This window comes from Pan troglodytes, chromosome 21, assembly GCF_028858775.2.
Source record: "Pan troglodytes isolate AG18354 chromosome 21, NHGRI_mPanTro3-v2.0_pri, whole genome shotgun sequence".
NCBI lineage: Eukaryota > Metazoa > Chordata > Mammalia > Primates > Hominidae > Pan > Pan troglodytes.
Window position 1 is genome coordinate 27167653 of NC_072419.2, and position 18933 is coordinate 27186585.

The 18933-nt window shown below is 38.6% G+C and overlaps 1 protein-coding gene across 20 annotated transcripts in view; it reads right to left on the reverse strand.

Annotated features, from left to right (window-relative positions):
* Window positions 1–18933, reverse strand: part of RALGAPA2 (Ral GTPase activating protein catalytic subunit alpha 2) — a 326217-nt gene that overhangs the window by 249965 nt on the left and 57319 nt on the right. For 12 of the 20 annotated variants that reach the window (XR_010154291.1, XR_001712145.4, XM_063803184.1 and 9 more), the window contains 5 exons: window positions 16956–17013; window positions 6598–6641; window positions 3819–3996; window positions 2903–3018; window positions 481–619 (listed from right to left, as the gene is read on the reverse strand). Coding sequence is in view for 13 of the 20 variants with exons in the window: in XM_063803184.1 (XP_063659254.1) it covers window positions 481–619; window positions 2903–3018; window positions 3819–3996; window positions 6598–6641; window positions 16956–17013 (535 nt within the window). In the remaining 7 variants the exon portion in view is untranslated. The remainder of the gene's footprint in view (window positions 1–480; window positions 620–2902; window positions 3019–3818; window positions 3997–6597; window positions 6642–16955; window positions 17014–18933) is intronic. The other 8 variants (XM_024352230.3, XM_063803187.1, XM_024352232.3 and 5 more) reach the window with 3 other exon arrangements.

The window sequence follows — 18933 nt, forward strand, 5'->3', positions numbered from 1 at the left end:
AATCACCTAAAATTTGGTTCTCCATAAGCACCTGTCAGTAGTAGCTGCTGGATGCAGGACCCAGCATAAAATAAAAGGCATACAATGGCAGCTGTTTGCCTTGGGCTGGCCTCCAGTCACTGAGCAAAGCCTGAGGTCACCATACCCCACCACCCACAAGGAAAGACTTTAGGAAATGCAGAGATTTTTACATTAAAAGATGACAATGTAATTATACCAAAAATATGATAAATACATTTCAAATTATTTCTGAGTATAGGAGCCACGGTTCCCTTTTACTGCTGTGAGCTGAGGTATATCTTAGTTGGTACAAATAATTAAAATCACTTATTAAGAAACTTTAAACATTTAATAATAAAGTTACCATTCAATACAAAAATAAAATGACTATTTTACTTTAAAATAATCAAAGGTCACTTTGAAAGAGACTGCATAGCTTTCCTTTGGATATCCTCTATACACGGCTCCAACAGTACTTACCAAGTACAGGTTTGTAGATGTTTGTTAACTTAGTAAATGATGGAAATAAATGAGGAAGATAATACTTTCGAAACAATGTAAAAAGAAATTTAAAACCAGTATCTTGATTCTCCTTATTCTTCCACTCCAAGCTCGCAGCCTTTGGATAATATGTGGAAAAGAACATATGTATATTTATATTTCAAATTAACATATACTAAACTGAAGTGTTGTTATGTTACTAAAATTCCTAACCTAAATGTAAAAAATGACAAATAATATTGACAATCATGTAATGAAATAATAACAAAGCTCAAAAGATGGCAGGAATGAATACTTCAAAACAAAACAGTAACTATGTTAAAAACAGCATTTTTACTTAGAACCAAATTGCTCAATGATATCGTATCTTTTATAACGTGCTGTAATGTATCATGCCCATATTTTTTCTCTACGTTTTTTGTAATTATCTAACATTCCTTGTGCCTTTAAAATATTTAGTCACAAACAATCAGGTGCTTTTTTCTAAACTCAGAAAAAGGCCATTTATAATAAATAGAAATTAAAGAAACAATCCCTCTCAAGAATTTCAACCAATGTTACCTACATGTAAAATCAATATCAAAAGGCAAAAGCCATGGAATCTTGGAAAATGCATTCTCCGTATTAAAAAAATTCAAAGGCTACGATAAACCAGGCATGCCAGTCCACTATGGATTAAGTTTAAATGTTTCATTGCGTTGAGATAATATCCTCCCCCTCAAAAACCCATCAGTGTTTGCATAGTGGGAGCACTCCAAAACTGCTCAATAGCTGGGACTGCCCCTCAGGAGCCAGGAGGACAGCCTGGTTACACAAGTGCAGTCACCCCCAACATGACTTAGGGAAACACGGCCCTTAGAGAAGACCTGTTGGTGGTTCTTAATGCTTGTTAGACCACAGAGCACTCTAAAGCAGGGCTTCCCAACTTCCTTCCTGACATGCCCACTTAGAAAATGAAATTTGTGCAGCACCTGAGGTAAAGGGATGAGATGCTTTGGCTACCGCAGGGGCAGCGGGGTTCAGCATCCATAACCTGCCAAAAGCTGTGCTCTGAGAACTCATCTCCATCGACAGAAGAGAAGGCAGAAGGGAGGCACAGATATGCACCTAAAACTCTGCACACAATTAGGAAGTTCACAGTCTGCATGCAAACCTCTATCCTATATCAATTCCCTCCGCCTTATCTGAGGTCACACAACTCATTAGTGACACACCTAGAATGAGAACCCAAGGCCCCCAACACAAGTTCTGGATACTCTGTTGATTTTCCAGGATAAATTGAATGTCCAAACACTTCTGAACAGCTGGCATTTGAGATGCATCTAGAATGGGCCATTAGAGTTCAAATGTGGAGTTTCCAGAATATGAAAGCATGCCCCAGTCAGGTTCTCAGGATTGTGAAGTCCTGTGTTTCTGTTGCTGGCTAAAGGCAAAGGGGCAAGGAAAGGGGACAAAATTGCTAAGTATTCAGAAAGAGCAGCCAAGTACTGAATCTTGAGAGACAGCAGAGAAAAGCACAGTTCCCTAAAGAAAACTAGAAAGGAGTGAAAGGAAGGGAGGAGAATTGCCAGAGAAAATATCAGAAGAGGAGAGAATCTCATGAAGGAGGGGTAGTCAAATCCCCTCGAAGAACGAGGAGAGCAAAACCTGAAGTGTGCCCTCCTTCTGGGCTGACCCTAGAACCCTTGTGGTTTGGGGCTTGCCACTTTAGCAGTGACAGGGCAGAAGGCAGCTAACAGTGGGTGTCAAAAGAACATGAATAAGGATGTGAACTCAGTAGAGATTATTACTTCAACAACTCGGTTGTGAAGGGGAAGACAGATACTGGACAATACCCAGGATGAACTCAAGGACAAGAGAAGTATTTGCTGAGAAAAAAGAATCAGTACATTTTATTCTAACTATTATTCAGAAATCTAGACCAGGAGTCACAAATCTCCTATTAAAATCATAAACCAGTTACTTCAGTTCTGTAGGCAATTGGTGCATATGAGAAAAATAATACATGACATAAAGTAGGCCTGTGCCAATGGCATGAGGAGATTGCTCCATGTGCTTCCCTTCAGATCCCCTGGTCTGCTCTGCCTATTCCTGTCCACCTGTTCAGCCTCTGGGCCCGCCTCCTCCTTCAACCTGTCTTGCAAGCATACAGATTAGGGGTAGGAAAGGAGTAAAGAGAGAAAAATGGTTTAAACACACTCACAAAATAGTACATACAGCTGGTCTTGCTGAAGTGACCTAAAAAATGGTACATACTCTGCATTTGCTGAAATATCACATAAAATCACCTCAAAGAAAAAGAAAGAGGAAAAATATAGATACACAGAGGGAAAAGAGGCAATATTTCCTCTTCCTGCTGAGAATAAACCCATCACTGAAATAGTTATAATTTTTCTCTGACCTGAATAACCATATACTTCAACAGTATTTGAAGAAAAAAGCAGGTTTGGTCCTCAGCAATCTTCTCCCCTGATATGGCTGGCAGGAGTGGAGTGATTTCTTCTGGATATATCTTTACTGAAAGGACAGAAAATGATGAGAGCTCATTCACCAAAGTTAAATTTTAAACAGAATTTAGGGTTTTAAAAATGGTCTCTATTAAAATACATCTCTCCATCCACTGAAGCAGCTCACACTGAGGAGCACACTCCAAGGCAGTGTGCATAAAGGGCCTGGAAACACAGCCCAGATGCCCACGAAGCGCCTTCTCCTGCTGCACCATTCTTTCCCGTTCAAATTCTGCTTTGGTCAGCCCAAGATCAAATGCCAGTCATTAAGCAATAACGCAATATACAGTAATAAATCAATGGTCCCAACAGGCAAGTTCCTTGAAAACTCACAGGACACAAATGACCACCGTTAACAGTCCCATGAGGCCACTATTGTCCTTCCATAGATGATGCAGGAAAATACAGTGGCAAAATAAGATCCTGGTGAGCAGATGAATGTCCACTTACGAACAATAGTGATAAGAACAATAAAAACAATAGCTTTGGATGGTGGAGTTTAATCTCATTAACAGCCAGAAAACCAGTCCAGACTTCCCATGTGTCTCTACTTCCTGCTACTGCCAACATCTGTCCCCTCCTATTCCTGCTTCCATCACTTCAGTACATTTCTCCTGTTTTCATTTCATATAAAATAAGCTCCAAGTCTTTTGATTCTAAGGTATGTAAGAATCTACAGTGAATATGAAAGGGGAATAATTCCTCTTCAGACTCCATCAGGATTTCTATTCAAGAAAATGAAAAAGTAAGAATTCCTCAACGTAAGTTCAAGAGTAATTTCAACATGGGAGATCTGCTAACATAACTTACCATCAGCTACACTAGGGCTGGGATTGATGAGTGTCTCCAGTGTGCAAGGGCCCCTGGATGACATGACTGCTGGGAAACCAGGCACCAGGCAAGCAAAAATCAGCACCTGCTCTTCTGCACAGTTTGTCTGAAGTGCTTGAAGCCACAGAAGAAACAGCCTGATTCCTTCACATCTTATCTAAAAACAAAATTAAAAACAATGAAAATGAAACACATGTATTTACAGAAATGCATTACAATGTAGCATCAGTCTTGAGAAAGAAAAACTACAAGTTAAAGGTGTGTTAAGTAGTAAACCAAGTTCTTCACTTAGTGACAAATAAGCAAAGATGCTGTAATACAGCACAAGAGTTAAGAGCCCGGGTTCTGGAGCCAAAGTGCCTGGGTTCAAATGTAAGCTCTGCCACTTTCTAGCTGGGACCCATGGAGAACCACTTAACTTCTCCATGCCTTAGTCTCCCCATCTGTAAAATAAGGATGATAAGACATTTACCACAAAAGACTATGATAAAGACTGAGTTAACATATGTAAACCAAATAACACAATGGCTAACTCCCAGTAAGCACTATGTAAGTGTTTCCTGTTAATAATATCTTATTCTGTAAGGCAACAGTACCCACGGCCTCAATTATCCATAAAAACAATGACAAAGATAATCTCCCTCCAAATTTACATGTGCTATCACTATAATATGCCATGTTGATAATGCTCTTGAGAATCAGAAGATATGGAGCTAAATAACCTCAATGAGACAGAGCAGCTGTTCTTATACCTTATGTCCCTATTCTATTTCTCCAACACCTTTGCCATGCTCTGAATTGCCAGCATCGCGCTGTAGGAGACATCAACATAGGGAGATGTGTCCTTTTTCTTTCTTTACACTTCAAATTTATCCCATTCCTAGAATTCAAAAGCACATGTCCCTCCATTTCTGTATTCCTAAATAACTGAAAAGATTATGTCAATAAAAAAAAAAGCAAAAGAGGTTGAAAAAATGTCACATGCAGCTGAAAGATGTAGTGAGCTCCAAATGCCAGCAACTGGAGTGACTGCCTCATCTCCTTTCAATTAATTCAAGGTGGTGCTGACTCCACCAGAGCAAGAATATTGCAAGTCAAACACAAAGCTTTGCCAGAAAACCAAACCAAAAAGTGGAGAAAAGCCTAAATAAATAAATAAAAATATTCTGCTTTCTCCCAATAGAAGCCAAAATACACTAGGACAGACACCCCAGCTGGTGACAGTACTGCCCCATTAATGGGGTAAATTCACAGTGTACTTCCAAACACAGTCCTGGACTCCACCACTGTTCTGCACAAACCTCCATGCCCACTCACACCTGTCCTCCTCTCCCAAGCAGGTAAAATGAGTGGTAACATTACTATTCAGCCATCAGACCGAGAGGGGAGGGGAGGGGAGGGGAGGGGAGGGGAGGGGAGGGGAGGGGAGGGAAGAGAAGGCTCTATGTATATCTTTTTTATTTTTTTGAGGCGGGGGTGGGGGGATGGAGTTTCACTCTGTTGCCCAGGCTGGAGTGCAGTGGCATGATCTCAGCTCACTGCAACCTCTGCCTCCCAGGTGGAAGCAATTCTCCTGCCTCAGCCTCCCGAGTAGCTGAGACTATAGGCGTATGCCACCATGCCCGGCTAATTTTTGTATTTTTAGTAGAGACGGGGTTTCACCATGTTGGCCAGGCTGGTCTCGAACTCCTGACCTCAGGCAATTTGCCTGCCTCGGCCTCCCAAAGTGCTGGGGTTACAGGCATGAGCCACTGTGCCTGGCCAGCTCTATGTATATCTAATCAAATTATATTTAATTGAACAAGAGGGAAGTTTCTATGAAATTCTACCACAAGTCTCCAATTGTTATATGTTAACTGTATTTAAGAGAACTAAATATAAATAAGGGTAGTTATAAACATGAGATTAACAACCTGATAGGTTTTAACTATAAGCCTATTTCCTTAAAATAAGAGGGACAAAATATAGAATCTACAGTGACGCTAGGAATAACTCACTTCATTTTTTTTCAACATGTAAGAAATAGTTAACATATCAAGTTTTAAGAGGCTGTGATTGTTTAAGCCAATGTAAACCAACCAATATATTAGCTTATTAAAGGCATTCGCACAACTTAATTAACTCCAAGTGAATTACCTTTCATAAAATATTCATCCCAGGCTGAATTTTTTCTGCCACTTATGTTTTAGGGTAATCTTATCTCAGCATCAAGAAGTATATGTTATAATAAAAGACATATCCATTTCAAAATAAACCAATTTTAACCTATAAATCTGCCACAAATAAATATTCAAGAGTGAGACCCTGTTGTTCTTTTCTCCCACAATGGCTCTCACAATTAGTAAAATTAATTAGAGACAACTATAATTTTAACAACCAGGTTACCAAGATGGACAGAATCAAGCATGTGAGCTCTGAAGCTTAGAGGGCGACTGCACTTCCTTTTTCTGATGATAAAACTGGAGCAGTCAGTGCCTTGCCCATGGTCCCTACCCATACCCAGCAGAATCAGAATTAGAACTCAGAACTCTAAACTCTGAGGCCCAACCCATTTTCTCCTAATACTATTTAAAATGTCTCTCGCAATAAGTTATGATGTAAGAACAAAACCCTAACAATATAATTTCTCAATTAAAAATTAAAACTAAGTCAAGTGGTTTCTAAAGATCTTTTTTCCAAAATGCCCTAACATTGTTACTTTGTGGCATTAACAAATTTAAGAGTAATAAAAAATGTCATTACACAATAAAATAAATACCTTAATAGAATTTCCAGTGTGTAGAAGCTTCTTTAAAGTTGAGCCTGAAAGTTTAAAATAATGAATTATAAATAGAGTATATAAATGCATATCAAAGATCTATTTTAAGAAAATATGTACTTATGACAAAAATACACTTTTTAAAAATAAAAGGAAGAAGGCTGACCTTCAGAAGCAAAGCAGTGTCACAGAGGGAAAGACGTTTTCAAGATAAAAGTACCTTAAGTATGTATCTCTTCAGAATTCTTTTAAAACAGTCAAAATGATTGATATTAAGGTAAGCCAAATGCCCACAGTGGATTATGCGCATATATCTCTTGTCATGCATAAAATGGATGCTTTTTTTTTTTAATCTCTAAAGGTAAAAATAATGTAAAACAACTGCTCACAAAACATTTTTACAAGAACATTTTACAAATACTTAGAATGGCATGTTTCTCTCCTGGCAATGACAACCACATTTATGGGGTTTGGTCCATCAATAAATCCTCTAGCAGAGCGCTTTGGTCACTGTCAAGGAGGCAGAATCAAGGCTGACTCGGAACTCCAGTCAACTACAAAAACTGGTGCTGCAGCCCACTAGAATGAGAAAAGCTTCTCTTAGGAGGATAGAACACTATTACTAAGTCTTCTATAAATGTATTCATGACCTCAGTATGGAGATGGCAACCCCACCTAAATATCTTATGTAGCCTCTAAAACGGGATCTTAACCTCAAAAAAGGAGATAATCTTTTAAAACAGAAATATACTGAAAATCTGAGGCAAGAGAACTTTCCTCTCAGTCAAATTTCAGATCTTTTAAGAAAAAAATTACTTAGATCCTCTGAGGAAAAGTTTGTGATAGCTCTTTAACAACTGGATATCAAATCATATTTACTCCACCAATGAATTTCATAGAGCTCCTCTAACAAGAGAGCCAGTGTTTTGGCAACTGATACAAGCCACAGCTACATTGATAGATACATATATAATAACTAAATGCATACTCTTTAGAAATTCATTAGCCAGAACAAAATCACTGGCAATCCGAAGGAACCTTTTAGAACGATTCTACTGTTCATAACAACTAACACTAGGGCTCGGAGGAAACTCATCATCATGACTCAGACTAGGTTCTAGCACTTAAATAACTAATAGTTTGTGCTTGAGTGAATGAAGCGAAAGTGTCTCCCCTTCCCCAACTTCTCCCTTCACAAAACTGTATCCAGTAATTTTTGGTCTAGAGCCAGCATTTACTAGGCTGGCTCTCTCTGTCACAGCTAAGGTTCAAGTGTCCATCTAGCCCACACCTTTCCTCAACCTGGGGCCTTGTTCTTTGTCCCCATGTTCATCCATTCTTGGACAGTTTGTTCTAAGTCAGTTTAACATCTACTTCATTACACCTTATGAGGACCTCATGGTGGCTGGCAGAGCCAACAGATACTAGACCTCCCAGGAGACCTAATGATAAAGTCTGCACAGACAGTTCTCTTTCCAGCCATCTGGCTAATCCATCATCTTGCAACATATTCTTGGAAATACTTTCTCCTGGTCATTGTGTGTGAGCATTGGTGCTTGTTAGTCCTTCCCCTTGTTAAGATGGGTCTGGCTTGTTTTTGGTGGTGGTGGTGCTTTTTTTTTTTTTTTTTTTTTTTGAGACAGAGTCTTGCTCTGTCGCTCAGGCTGGAGTGCAGTGGTACGATCTCGGCTCACTGCAACCTCCACCTCCTGGGTTCTAGCAATTCTCCTGCCTCAGCCTCCTGAGTAGCTGGGATTATAGGTGCATACCACCACGCCAGGCTATTTTTTGTATTTTAGTAGAGATGGGGTTTCACCGTGTTAGCCAGGCTGATCTCAAACTCCTGAGCTCAGGCAATCCACCCGCCTCGGCCTCCCAAAGTGCTGGGATTACAGGTGTGAGCCACCGTGCCCGGCCGTTAGTGTTGTTTTTTAAGTATTTGGACTACCTACAGATGCCTATAACCACTGTTCTCTACACACAAAGGAGAAAAATATATATAGAAAGGGCATTACATGCAGACATATAGAACACATGACCCATATTGGTCAATGGTCCCAAACTTTTTAAAATTTATCTGGTAATTTGTTACAGCAGCAACAGAAAACTAATACATATGTATTTGATCTAATCTATTCTGTTGTATTGAAAAACTCGTTTGTACATGGGAAGCAGTACAGCTTAGCAGTTATAAGTCAGATTCAGAAGCTAGACTGCTAGGGTTCAAATCTAGGTTCTGCATTTATTAACTGTAACCTAAGTTAGTAACTTCATCTCACTATGCCTGAGTTTTCTCATCTGTAAAATGAGGTGACAATAGTACTTATCAGACAACTGACAGTGAGATTTAAACGAGTTAATACATATAAATGCACAGAACAGTGCCGGGTATGTGGTAAGCACATTTTCCACACAGGACAGGGCATCAGCTATTCTCTAAGGAACTCTTTTTTAATAATAAAAAAAAAAAATTAGCAAGAAAAACATGTGCAGTGGAGGCACATAGCATGAGGACTGGTAATAAGTAGCTGAGAACCTTGCTTGGCCTCTGTAGGGCTTTTTTTTTTTTCTTTTTGAGATGGGGTCTCACTCTGTAGCCTAAACTGGAGTGCAGTGGCGCGATCTCAGCTTACTGCAACCTCCGCCTCTAGGGCTCAAGTGATTCTTGTTCCCCAGCCTCCTGAGTAGCTAAGACTACAGGCATGCGCCACCATGCCTGGCTAATTTTTTGTATTTTAGTAAACATGGGGTTTCACCATATGGTGATCCGCCCACCTTGGTCTCCCAAAGTCCTGGGATTACAGGTGTGAGCCATTGCGCCCAGCCCTCTGTAGGTATTTTTTAAGGCCTTAAAAGTTCACAAAGATATTTCTACTTTAACATTATCAAGTCATTTCTCATTTTGTTTTAATTTTTAAGTTCCTCTATATATGTCATGCCTGTTTGGATTTTTAAACTTCTTATCCAAACTATAATTATACCCACCCCACCTCTTCTGTGCCTTGACCACGGGAATAACTGAAAGAATAAGTAAATAAGATCTAATTACTTGGGCTGATTCTATGAATTTCTAATTTCTATTGGCTAACTTTTACTACATTTTAACCATAAATATCCTTTGAATGTAAGTCTTACTACTTTTGAAGAGGCAGTAAAAACGTCAGGGCTGCGACTAGTGAGAGAAGAGTGTAGATTCTGAAAAAAATTTAAGGGATACTAAAAAACTCATTAATCAAGATAAATGTTTTCATGCAATGGTTTTTAAAAATTGCATTTTAAAAAATGCAAAGAATCCATAATGAACAATATTAAATTTTTAAATACTAATGTTCCGCTGAACCATATAGGAACCAGAGGGAAAAGAAAAAGGGTATACTTCTGTATGTGTGTTTCTATGTACTTTTAATTTTTTTTTTCTTGTGCAGAACATTAAAGTAGCTTAAAAATGTAAAATTGGATGTATTAAAACTCACAGCATTAGTTTAAATATTTTATTTATAACAAAGAATGTATTATAATATTACTTTCCTGGCTCTGAAGAAAGCAAATTCATCAATAATATTTTCAAAATCTATTTCTTTGCTTCTCATTTTAGATTGTAAGAATTGTCACATTTGACAATTTCTCTTTGAATAAGTAACAATCTTTTAAAGATCTTTTAATAATATTTTTAAGGCCAGGAGATCATACAGATATTTCTCACCTAAAACTTTAACATTATGAAATCTTTTCTTATTTAGTTTTAATTTTTTAAAACCTCCTTCTCAATATCACACTTCAAACCAAATTACACACAATGCAGTACACCATCAGCATCAAACAAGGAGCAAGAAAGAGAGAAACTCCCTCTGGGCTAATGGTATGCCAAGCCTGCTAGAAGAGGCCAGTGGAATACGAACAGAGAACTTCCTGGCACTACAAGATCCACACTAAGCATGAGGAACCAGCATTCCACTAAAAATTTGAAATTAACATAAATTAGCTCAAAATGGATCAAAGACCTAAACTATAGAACTGCTATATGAAAACATAGAAGATCTTTGTGACTTTGGGTTAGGCAAACATTTGTTACACATGACACCAAAAGCACAATCCATAAAAGAAAAAACTGATTAACTGGATTTCTTAAAAATTAAAAACTTCAACTTTTCCAAAGACACTATTAAGGGAATGAAAAGACAAGCCAGAAACGGGGAGAAAATATTTCCAAGGCATCGATCTGAGATTTTTTTTAATGGGCAATAGATTTGAACTTCACCAAAGAAGACAAAGTAATGGCAAATAAGCACATAAAAAGATGCTTAAGATTATTATTATTAGTCAATGAGATACCACTATCACTAAAATAAAAAGACTGATCATAACAAATGTTGAAGAGAACGTGGAGTAACTGGAGCTCTTATGTTGCTGGTAGGAATATAAAATGGTACAACCACTTTGGAAAACAGTCTAGTAGTTAAACATACACTGTTACATGGTTCAGCCATTCCACTCCCAAGAGACAGGAAACCATATGTTCACACAAAGACGAGCATAAATGTTTATAGTAGCTTTACTTATAATAGCCCCAGATGCTAGAAACAATCCAAATGACCATCAATACCTGAATAAATTATGGAATTATGACATGTCCACACAATGGAATACTGTACTACTCAGAAATTAGAAGGAATGAACTATTAATTCATGAAATAATATAAATAAACCCTAAAATAATTACGCCAAGTGAAAAAAGCCAAACAAAGAAGAGTACATACTTCATGATTCTACTTATGTAAGACTCTAGAAAACGCAAGCTAGTCTACAAGGGCCAGAAAAGCAGATCAGTGGTTGCCTAGGGACTGGGGGATGAGATGAGAAAAGATGGGAGAGCGGGATTACCAAGCGGGACGAGGAAACTTTCGGGGGTAGTACCTATGTTCATTATCTTGATGGTAGTAATGATTTCATATATGTATACCTATGTCAAAACTTATCAAAATGTGCATTTCAAATATATGTAATTTACTGTGTATAAATTGTTAACCACCCCCCGTAAATATTTTTTTTTTTTAATATAAGAAAAAAAGATCGGCCGGGCGCGGTGGCTCACGCCTGTAATCCCAGCACTTTGGGAGGCCGAGGCGGGCGGATCACGAGGTCAGGAGATCGAGACCATCCTGGCTAACACGGTGAAACCCCATCTCTACTAAAAATACAAAAAATTAGCCGGGCGTGGTAGCGGGCGCCTGTAGTCCCAGCTACTCGGGAGGCTGAGGCAGGAGAATGGCGTGAACCCGGGAGGCGGAGCTTGCAGTGAGCCGAGATCGCGCCACTGCACTCCAGCCTGGAAGACAGGGCGAGACTCCGTCTCAAAAAAAAAAAAAAAAGAAAAAAAAAGAAAAAAAGATCAGGCGACCTGGAAGTGATTGGGTCAAAGATCAGGAGAATGGAGGATGTGGTCAAGACAGAGATCAGTGTCTGAAGCCATTGAGGCACAGAGGATTGCGGTGGGGGTTGATGGGTAACTTGGCATGAAGGAAAAGGGCTAGGAGAGAACAAAGCCATGGGGGATGGGGGGAAGGCAAGCGAGCAGGAGGTCAAAAGACATGGCAGCAACCAGGAGGTAGAAGATGGCATGTAAAAGGGACAGAGGTTTCCACAGAGGGAATGGTGGCTGATGTCTAGAATTGGCATGGGAGAAAAGAAAGACCATGATCTCACCCCCACTCCTGAGGGAGACAGAGGAGCTTCAGACAAAAGTCAGGTTTCAGGTGGTCAGGGAGGTGAAAGAAAGAGGCTGAGGTTTCAGGGCTATTGTTTAACACAAGAAGAGGACCCCCCAGAGGGCAAAACACAAAGAAGTGCCTGGGAGGGGAAGAAGCACAGAGCAGTAACGGTAAAAGCACCCTGAGAGGGCATGGAAAAACACCAGGTGAGTTGGCCCCTAAGCTACCAGGGGCATTAGTTCCAGACATCTCCTGCTGAACATGGAGGCATGTGGGGTCCCTGATTTCACCCAGCCTGGCTGTGATGCACTTCTGAGGGAGTCCTGTGTGAAGTGCACAGGGAAACCCTGCTCTCTCAGGAAGAGTGAGGTATGGTATGGTCTGAATGAGGGGACCAGGGAAAGCTGCCAGACTCAGGCTCCCAAGGAAAAGTTAGGACCCAGTGGGCAGTAGGGACCTTGAGAAATGAGACTGGTCAGAGGCTATGTTCACATCCCAGGCAATGTGGGGCCACTGGTTAGTCCCAGGCCCAAAGCCTGGAATACACTTAAAAAGCAAAAAACAAATTTTCAGCTTAGTTAGGCCCTTGGTTTTTACACTATGTATATAAAAAACCTAGGTGAACAAACTAGATTTAATAATGACTCATAAAAAACATAGAGGTATTGCACATATGTGAATTTTCCAATAACTGAACCCCACCCCTTTAAACCTAGGGATTATTCATTTTTAACATTTTTTATATAAAACATCTCTAATACAAAATATATCCTTCTGCCTACCTGACAAATAATTATTGAGTTCGGGCACAGCACTGTACACTGAATGAGATAGGAAACTTGGTTTCTAGAGGCTCCAGAGCAGTAAGCCTTCTTAAAGTGAACACACATACAACTTAGGTCCTGTGTTGACGATGCGCAGCCTGCCCTTATACCAAATATCCCTGGTTTGCTGCCAGTGCGATTCTTTGCCATTGCCTCACTCTCTATCAGTTCTAATTATTGCCCAGAAATGAGATGTCAAGCAGTCACCTTTATCCACCATGATTTACTGGCCTAAAAAACGACTTCAGAAAAAATTTGATAAACAATTTTTTCTTTTGTAGTCGGTAATGGAAATTTACAAATAGTTGAGTTGTATATTAGCGTACAATGCAGAGCTCATGAGTATTGTGCCAACCACTCCCCTGGTCATCTTGCTCTACAAACATCACTTGAAGAAATACCTCCAGATGGAATAATGAACCCATGTTCATTTCACATTGCAAAACTTACGAGTTCAAATATGTTTCCTCATTCAACGATTTAAAGCAAGGAGCCAGCCATTAAAAACCAAAACAAAGAAAAACCGCAGACTATCCCTTCCCTTTAAAAGCAGTTTTAAGAGAAATAGAATGTCTCTGTTTTCTACAGACAAAATAAGATGACATGATAAGAAACAGACTTCAAGCACTGTAGTGGTTGATGTTTCAAACTATTTTCTTCCTTCTCAGGATAAAATGTGGCCTTTGAGACTCATAGAATACAGCAGTTGCCCTTATTTTAGGTTTCTCTGCTTAGAGACACTGTCATTTGCAGTGTGGGACAAGAAGCATACCGCATCAGTGGTGTATAACTACAACTTCAAGGTTTTAACCCAACATTTCAGAATACCCTGTCCCCCACCAGCTGCAGTAACATTTAATTAGTAAGACATTAGTATAGGAGTGTCCTCCCTAGTAGGTAAGGAATATTTGCTACCTAGAATATCAGACACTGGTTGGTGAGAAGGCCCCTCCTTGCCCAAGACTCAGAAGTTTTGTAAAAGTCAGGATGCCAATGCTGAGGACATATTTAAAGCATATTCCTTTCCTTTGATACCTGGTATTTCCCTATAGTTTCTAAGTTTCTACAACAACTCAGTCAAGACCTGGACTGACTAATGGTAACAGTTTTAAAAATCCAAATAGACTGGAAATAATTCAATAGGTACAGTGAGGTATATATGTATATAATTACAAATCCATAATCTCTTATGGACCATTTCAAAATCCAAAAGATTATAGGAAAACTGAAGTTCTTCTGTGTAAGTCATTAGTGGACAGAACCTAATCGAATTCATATGCCTGCAACACCCGAATAAGGCTATCTTGTGTGTAGATATTCCACTAATGGTACATATTCTTATCTTAAGCTATAGAAATAATAACTTGCTTAGTTGGGGCCGGGAGGAGAAGGCGCTGCCCAGGCCACTGGAAGTGTTATGTTAAGATTGTCTTGATGTTCTAATTTATTTGCTTCATTGTACATCAACGCACCACATTGTCATTCTAAAATCTGAAAATGCCTGATTCCAAAGCACATCTAGTAAAGATCACTGTAGAAGCGATGTGGACCTGTGTCAACACCAATTTCCACCCAATATGATTATTATGCAAAAATATATTTGTCTGAAAAGAGCCTGTTTGACTTTAAGTATATAAGCATCAGTAATAAATGTGGATTATTTTACATGCAAATGCTCATATTTCAACATTCTGAAATATTATTCATTCTGACCACTTTACAGCACCAGCTTGTTCTGCACACCAGATAAACAACACATACTGCTATTAGATGGCTCAGGAAACTCAGTATTTGGCAATCTCAATTGAGGAGTCTGAGGCCTCCAGTCATTGTTCTTGCTAAGATGCTGCCAAACTGGGTAAAAAGCTACTTGTACCAGCAATTTTAACCAGTTTATGTGGTATTAGGCAGAATTAAAATAATACTACACACTGCCTACTAGACACATAGTTTCACAACACAAATGCAAATTAATTTTCACACATAGTCCTAATAAGTTTATTCATGCTGTGAAGAGCCTACTAATCTTCAGACATTCTAAAGTGCTATCTAAAGAAAATTAGCATAGTTTTCATACAAATGATATAAACAAAATTGAAGAAGGATTATATGTAGCACAGATAAAAAATACTGCATGCAGTTATTTCTCATTGTCAGCCATTCCTACGGTACCATGGAGCACCACAAATCCCCATGATGTCTCTTTGGATTATACCTTACATTTAAATTTTTATTTTTACTTTAATTTAAAAACACAAGCTGAAAGTCTCAATTAAGCAGAAATGCGATGGAGAACTCTCTAAAATTTAAAGGAAAACTTTCTTTGTGTATTTGAAATATTTAAAGATAAAGGCACAATCTTAAAGTAATGATTTACACATTTGGTTCAATTGACATATACACTTTTTTAAATTAAGAACATATAACTTCAAATAATTCAGTTTCTATAACAGTCAATTCAATTTTAATAATTGAATAATCCTAAATGAAATTTAGGATTTGGAATTTTGGAATATCCACTAATCATGTTGCATTCTTTCAGGTTCCACAACTTTGTACATATTGATCTCCCACCCAGAAAACCCTTTCCAAACTGCACCTGTTCATCTTTCAAGGCTCAGATCAAAGTTACCTCTCTTGAAGCCTTCCTCAATTCCTCTGAACAGAATTATTCAACTTTTCTTTTTTGTTATCATCATACTTCTTTCATAGAGACAATTTTGCTGTAATTATTTTTCTCATCTATCCCCTGACTGGGCAAAAGGCCTATACAATACAAGAATGGTGATATATTCTTAGTTTCTGTCCCAGAACTTTGCACACAAATGTCTCTCCCTCAACAAATATTTGAATGAATGAATGATCAAACAGAGTTAGATTCCATCATAAGGTCACACTCTCCACAAATACAATCATCTGGTAAGTAAGAAATCTTGTAGGAAATGCTAGACTCTTGTACGGCAGGGGATTGAAGGAGACACTGTTTAAAACGGAAGGCAGAATTCACGATTGATTTCCCAGAATTACTCCAGCTGTGCTGTGTATATTCAAGTGGGATGAGATGTTAGATGTTAAAAGCTGGACAGAAAAGGCAGCTGTGGTAATTTGCTTTATTTCAAGTTTCCTCTCAATGCCACATCCTAAAGCATTCAAAGAGAATAATTTTCAGTCAATGATAAAGGCTTAAAGAACAAGAATTCTCTTGGCTGGGCACGGTGGCTTACACCTATAATCCCAGCACTTCGGGAAGCCGAGGCGGGTGGATCGCTTGAGGCCAGGAGTTCGAGACAGCCTGGCCAACATGGTGAAACCCCATCTCTACTAAAAATACAAAAAAAAAAAAAATTAGCCGGGCATGGTGGCGCATGCCTGTAATCCCAGCTACTCTGGAGGCTGAGGCAGGAGAATCACTTGAACTCGGGAGGCGGAGGTTGCAATGAGCCGAGATCACACCACTGCACTCCAGCCTAGGCGACAGAGCAAGACTCCATCTCAAAAAAAAAAAAAAAAAAAAAAAAAAAATACACACTACTGTGATTCAGGAGGTCTGGCTGAGACCTGAGATTCTGCATCTCTAACAAGCTTCTGGGTGAGGCTTATGCTGCTGGCCTATGAACTATACTCTAAGGAGCACACAGAGGAAGAGAGAGACATATTTGTCTCCAAAGTCAGGGTTGAACTTGTCTTGGTTTTCATTACCATAATACCATACCCTTATTAATATTCCTTTCTATAAGCTATCTTGATGATATCAATTATATAAAACATTACTGAAAATTCAACTGGAAGAAATTCATATTACTAAAAAATTTTTAATTGTTCTTACCTATACTCTGGTAATGCCATCGAAAGAAAATTCGTTCAGGTAGAAACTGCAGTATTTTCTATTAAAAAAAGATATAAAGAAAATAAACAACAAATGAAATTACACATTTTCATGACAGGCCCATATTACTCACTGTAGGTAAGTTCTAGAAGAGGAAAAGGAAACTATTTACAATAACATAAATACTGCACTTCATGCTGTATTCCTATGAGATAGTTTCTTTCACTTGCCCCAGGCAAGCTTTCTTACCTGAATGTTTTAAAGAGATCACTGTCCCAAGTTTAATTCCCTCCAAAAGAAAACAAGAAAAAACCTAAAATGTTATTTTTATCTTAATTAAATAATAGCCATTTCTTAAATATTAAAATAAAAATTTCCCAAATGACAGATTCCCCAGGTTTCTTCTTTTTCACCATCTCCTTCCCATTTTCATTATAATCACTATTAGTCTCTGGACAAAGAACAGGATTGGGAAGAAAAGTGAAAACAAAGAGAATGAGACTGTAAACAACTCAGTGAGACAAGAAAATGAAATTGGTGGCAAGAATTTCATGAAATTAATGGCCAAAAAACTAATAAGTTTTAGAATTATAGTTAAGAATATCCCCAAACTTTTACAAATTTGACTTTTGTAGATTCCATATATATGAGATCATGTAGTATCTTTTTTTTCTTTGAGACAAAGTCTCACTCTGTCGCCCAGGCTGGTGTGCACTGGCATGATTTCAGCTCACTGCAACCTCTGCCTCCACGGTTCAAGTGATTCTCCTGCCTGAGTCTCCCAAGTAGCTGGGATTACAGGTGCTCGCCACTACACCCGGCTAATATTTGTATTTTTAATAGAGACAGGGGTTTCACCATGTTGGCCAGGCTGGTCTCAAACTCCTGACCTCAGGTGATTCACCCACCTCAGCCTCCCAAAGTGCTTGGATTACAGGCGTGGGCCACCACGTCCAGCCCCATGCAGTATCTTTCTGTGCCTGGCTTATTTCACTTGGCAACAATGTCCTCCAGGTTCAACCATGTTGTCACAAATCACAGCATTTCCTTTTATAAGGCTGAATAGTATTTCACTGTGTATTCATACCACATTTTCTATATCCATTTATTCACTGATGGACACTTAGGTTGTTTCCATATCTCAACTACAGTGAATAATGCTGCAATAAACATGGGAGTGCAGATATCTCTTCTGCATACTGATTTTAATTCCTTGGGACATAAAGCCAGAAGTGGGATTGCTGGGGCATATGGTAATTTTATTTCTAGTTTTTTTGAGGAACTTCCATATTATTCTCCACAATGGCTGCACTAATTTACACTCCCACCAACAGTATACCAGCATTTCCTTTTCTCTACATCCTCACCAACACTTGTTACCTGTCATCCTTTTGATAATAGTAATTCTAACAGGTGTGAGATGACATCTCATTGTGATCTTAATTTGCATTTTCCTGATGATTAGTGATGTCAAACGTTTTTTCATAAACTTGTTGGCCAAATGTATCTATGTATTCTTTTGAGAAAGTCTATTCAAGTCACCTTATCTTTCAAGCCCATAACTCTCAAAGGTATCTCATATCTAATGTTACTACACGATAATTCTGACAAACACTCAAACACACCCACATGCATTCCAAATCCCATTGAGTGAAAAATACCTACACACCAGACAACAGACTTCACTCTTGAAAAATAAAATAAATATAAATAAAATATGTAATCCTTCCAAGATTTCATGAATAGTGGGCAAGAGAGATGATAAAGAAAAGAATATCAGTTAGCAAAAAAAAATTTTTTAAATAAAAAAAAAACCTTGACAGACGTTTGCACGAAATATTACAGACGTAAGGGGGAAAGAGCTTCACCTCAGCAGGGGCTTCATGGAATGCTTCCTGGAAATGAGGACACTTGAGCTGAGACTTAGAAGATGAAGTAAATTCGCCTAGTGGATAGGGACAGAAGGAATGCCATGGGA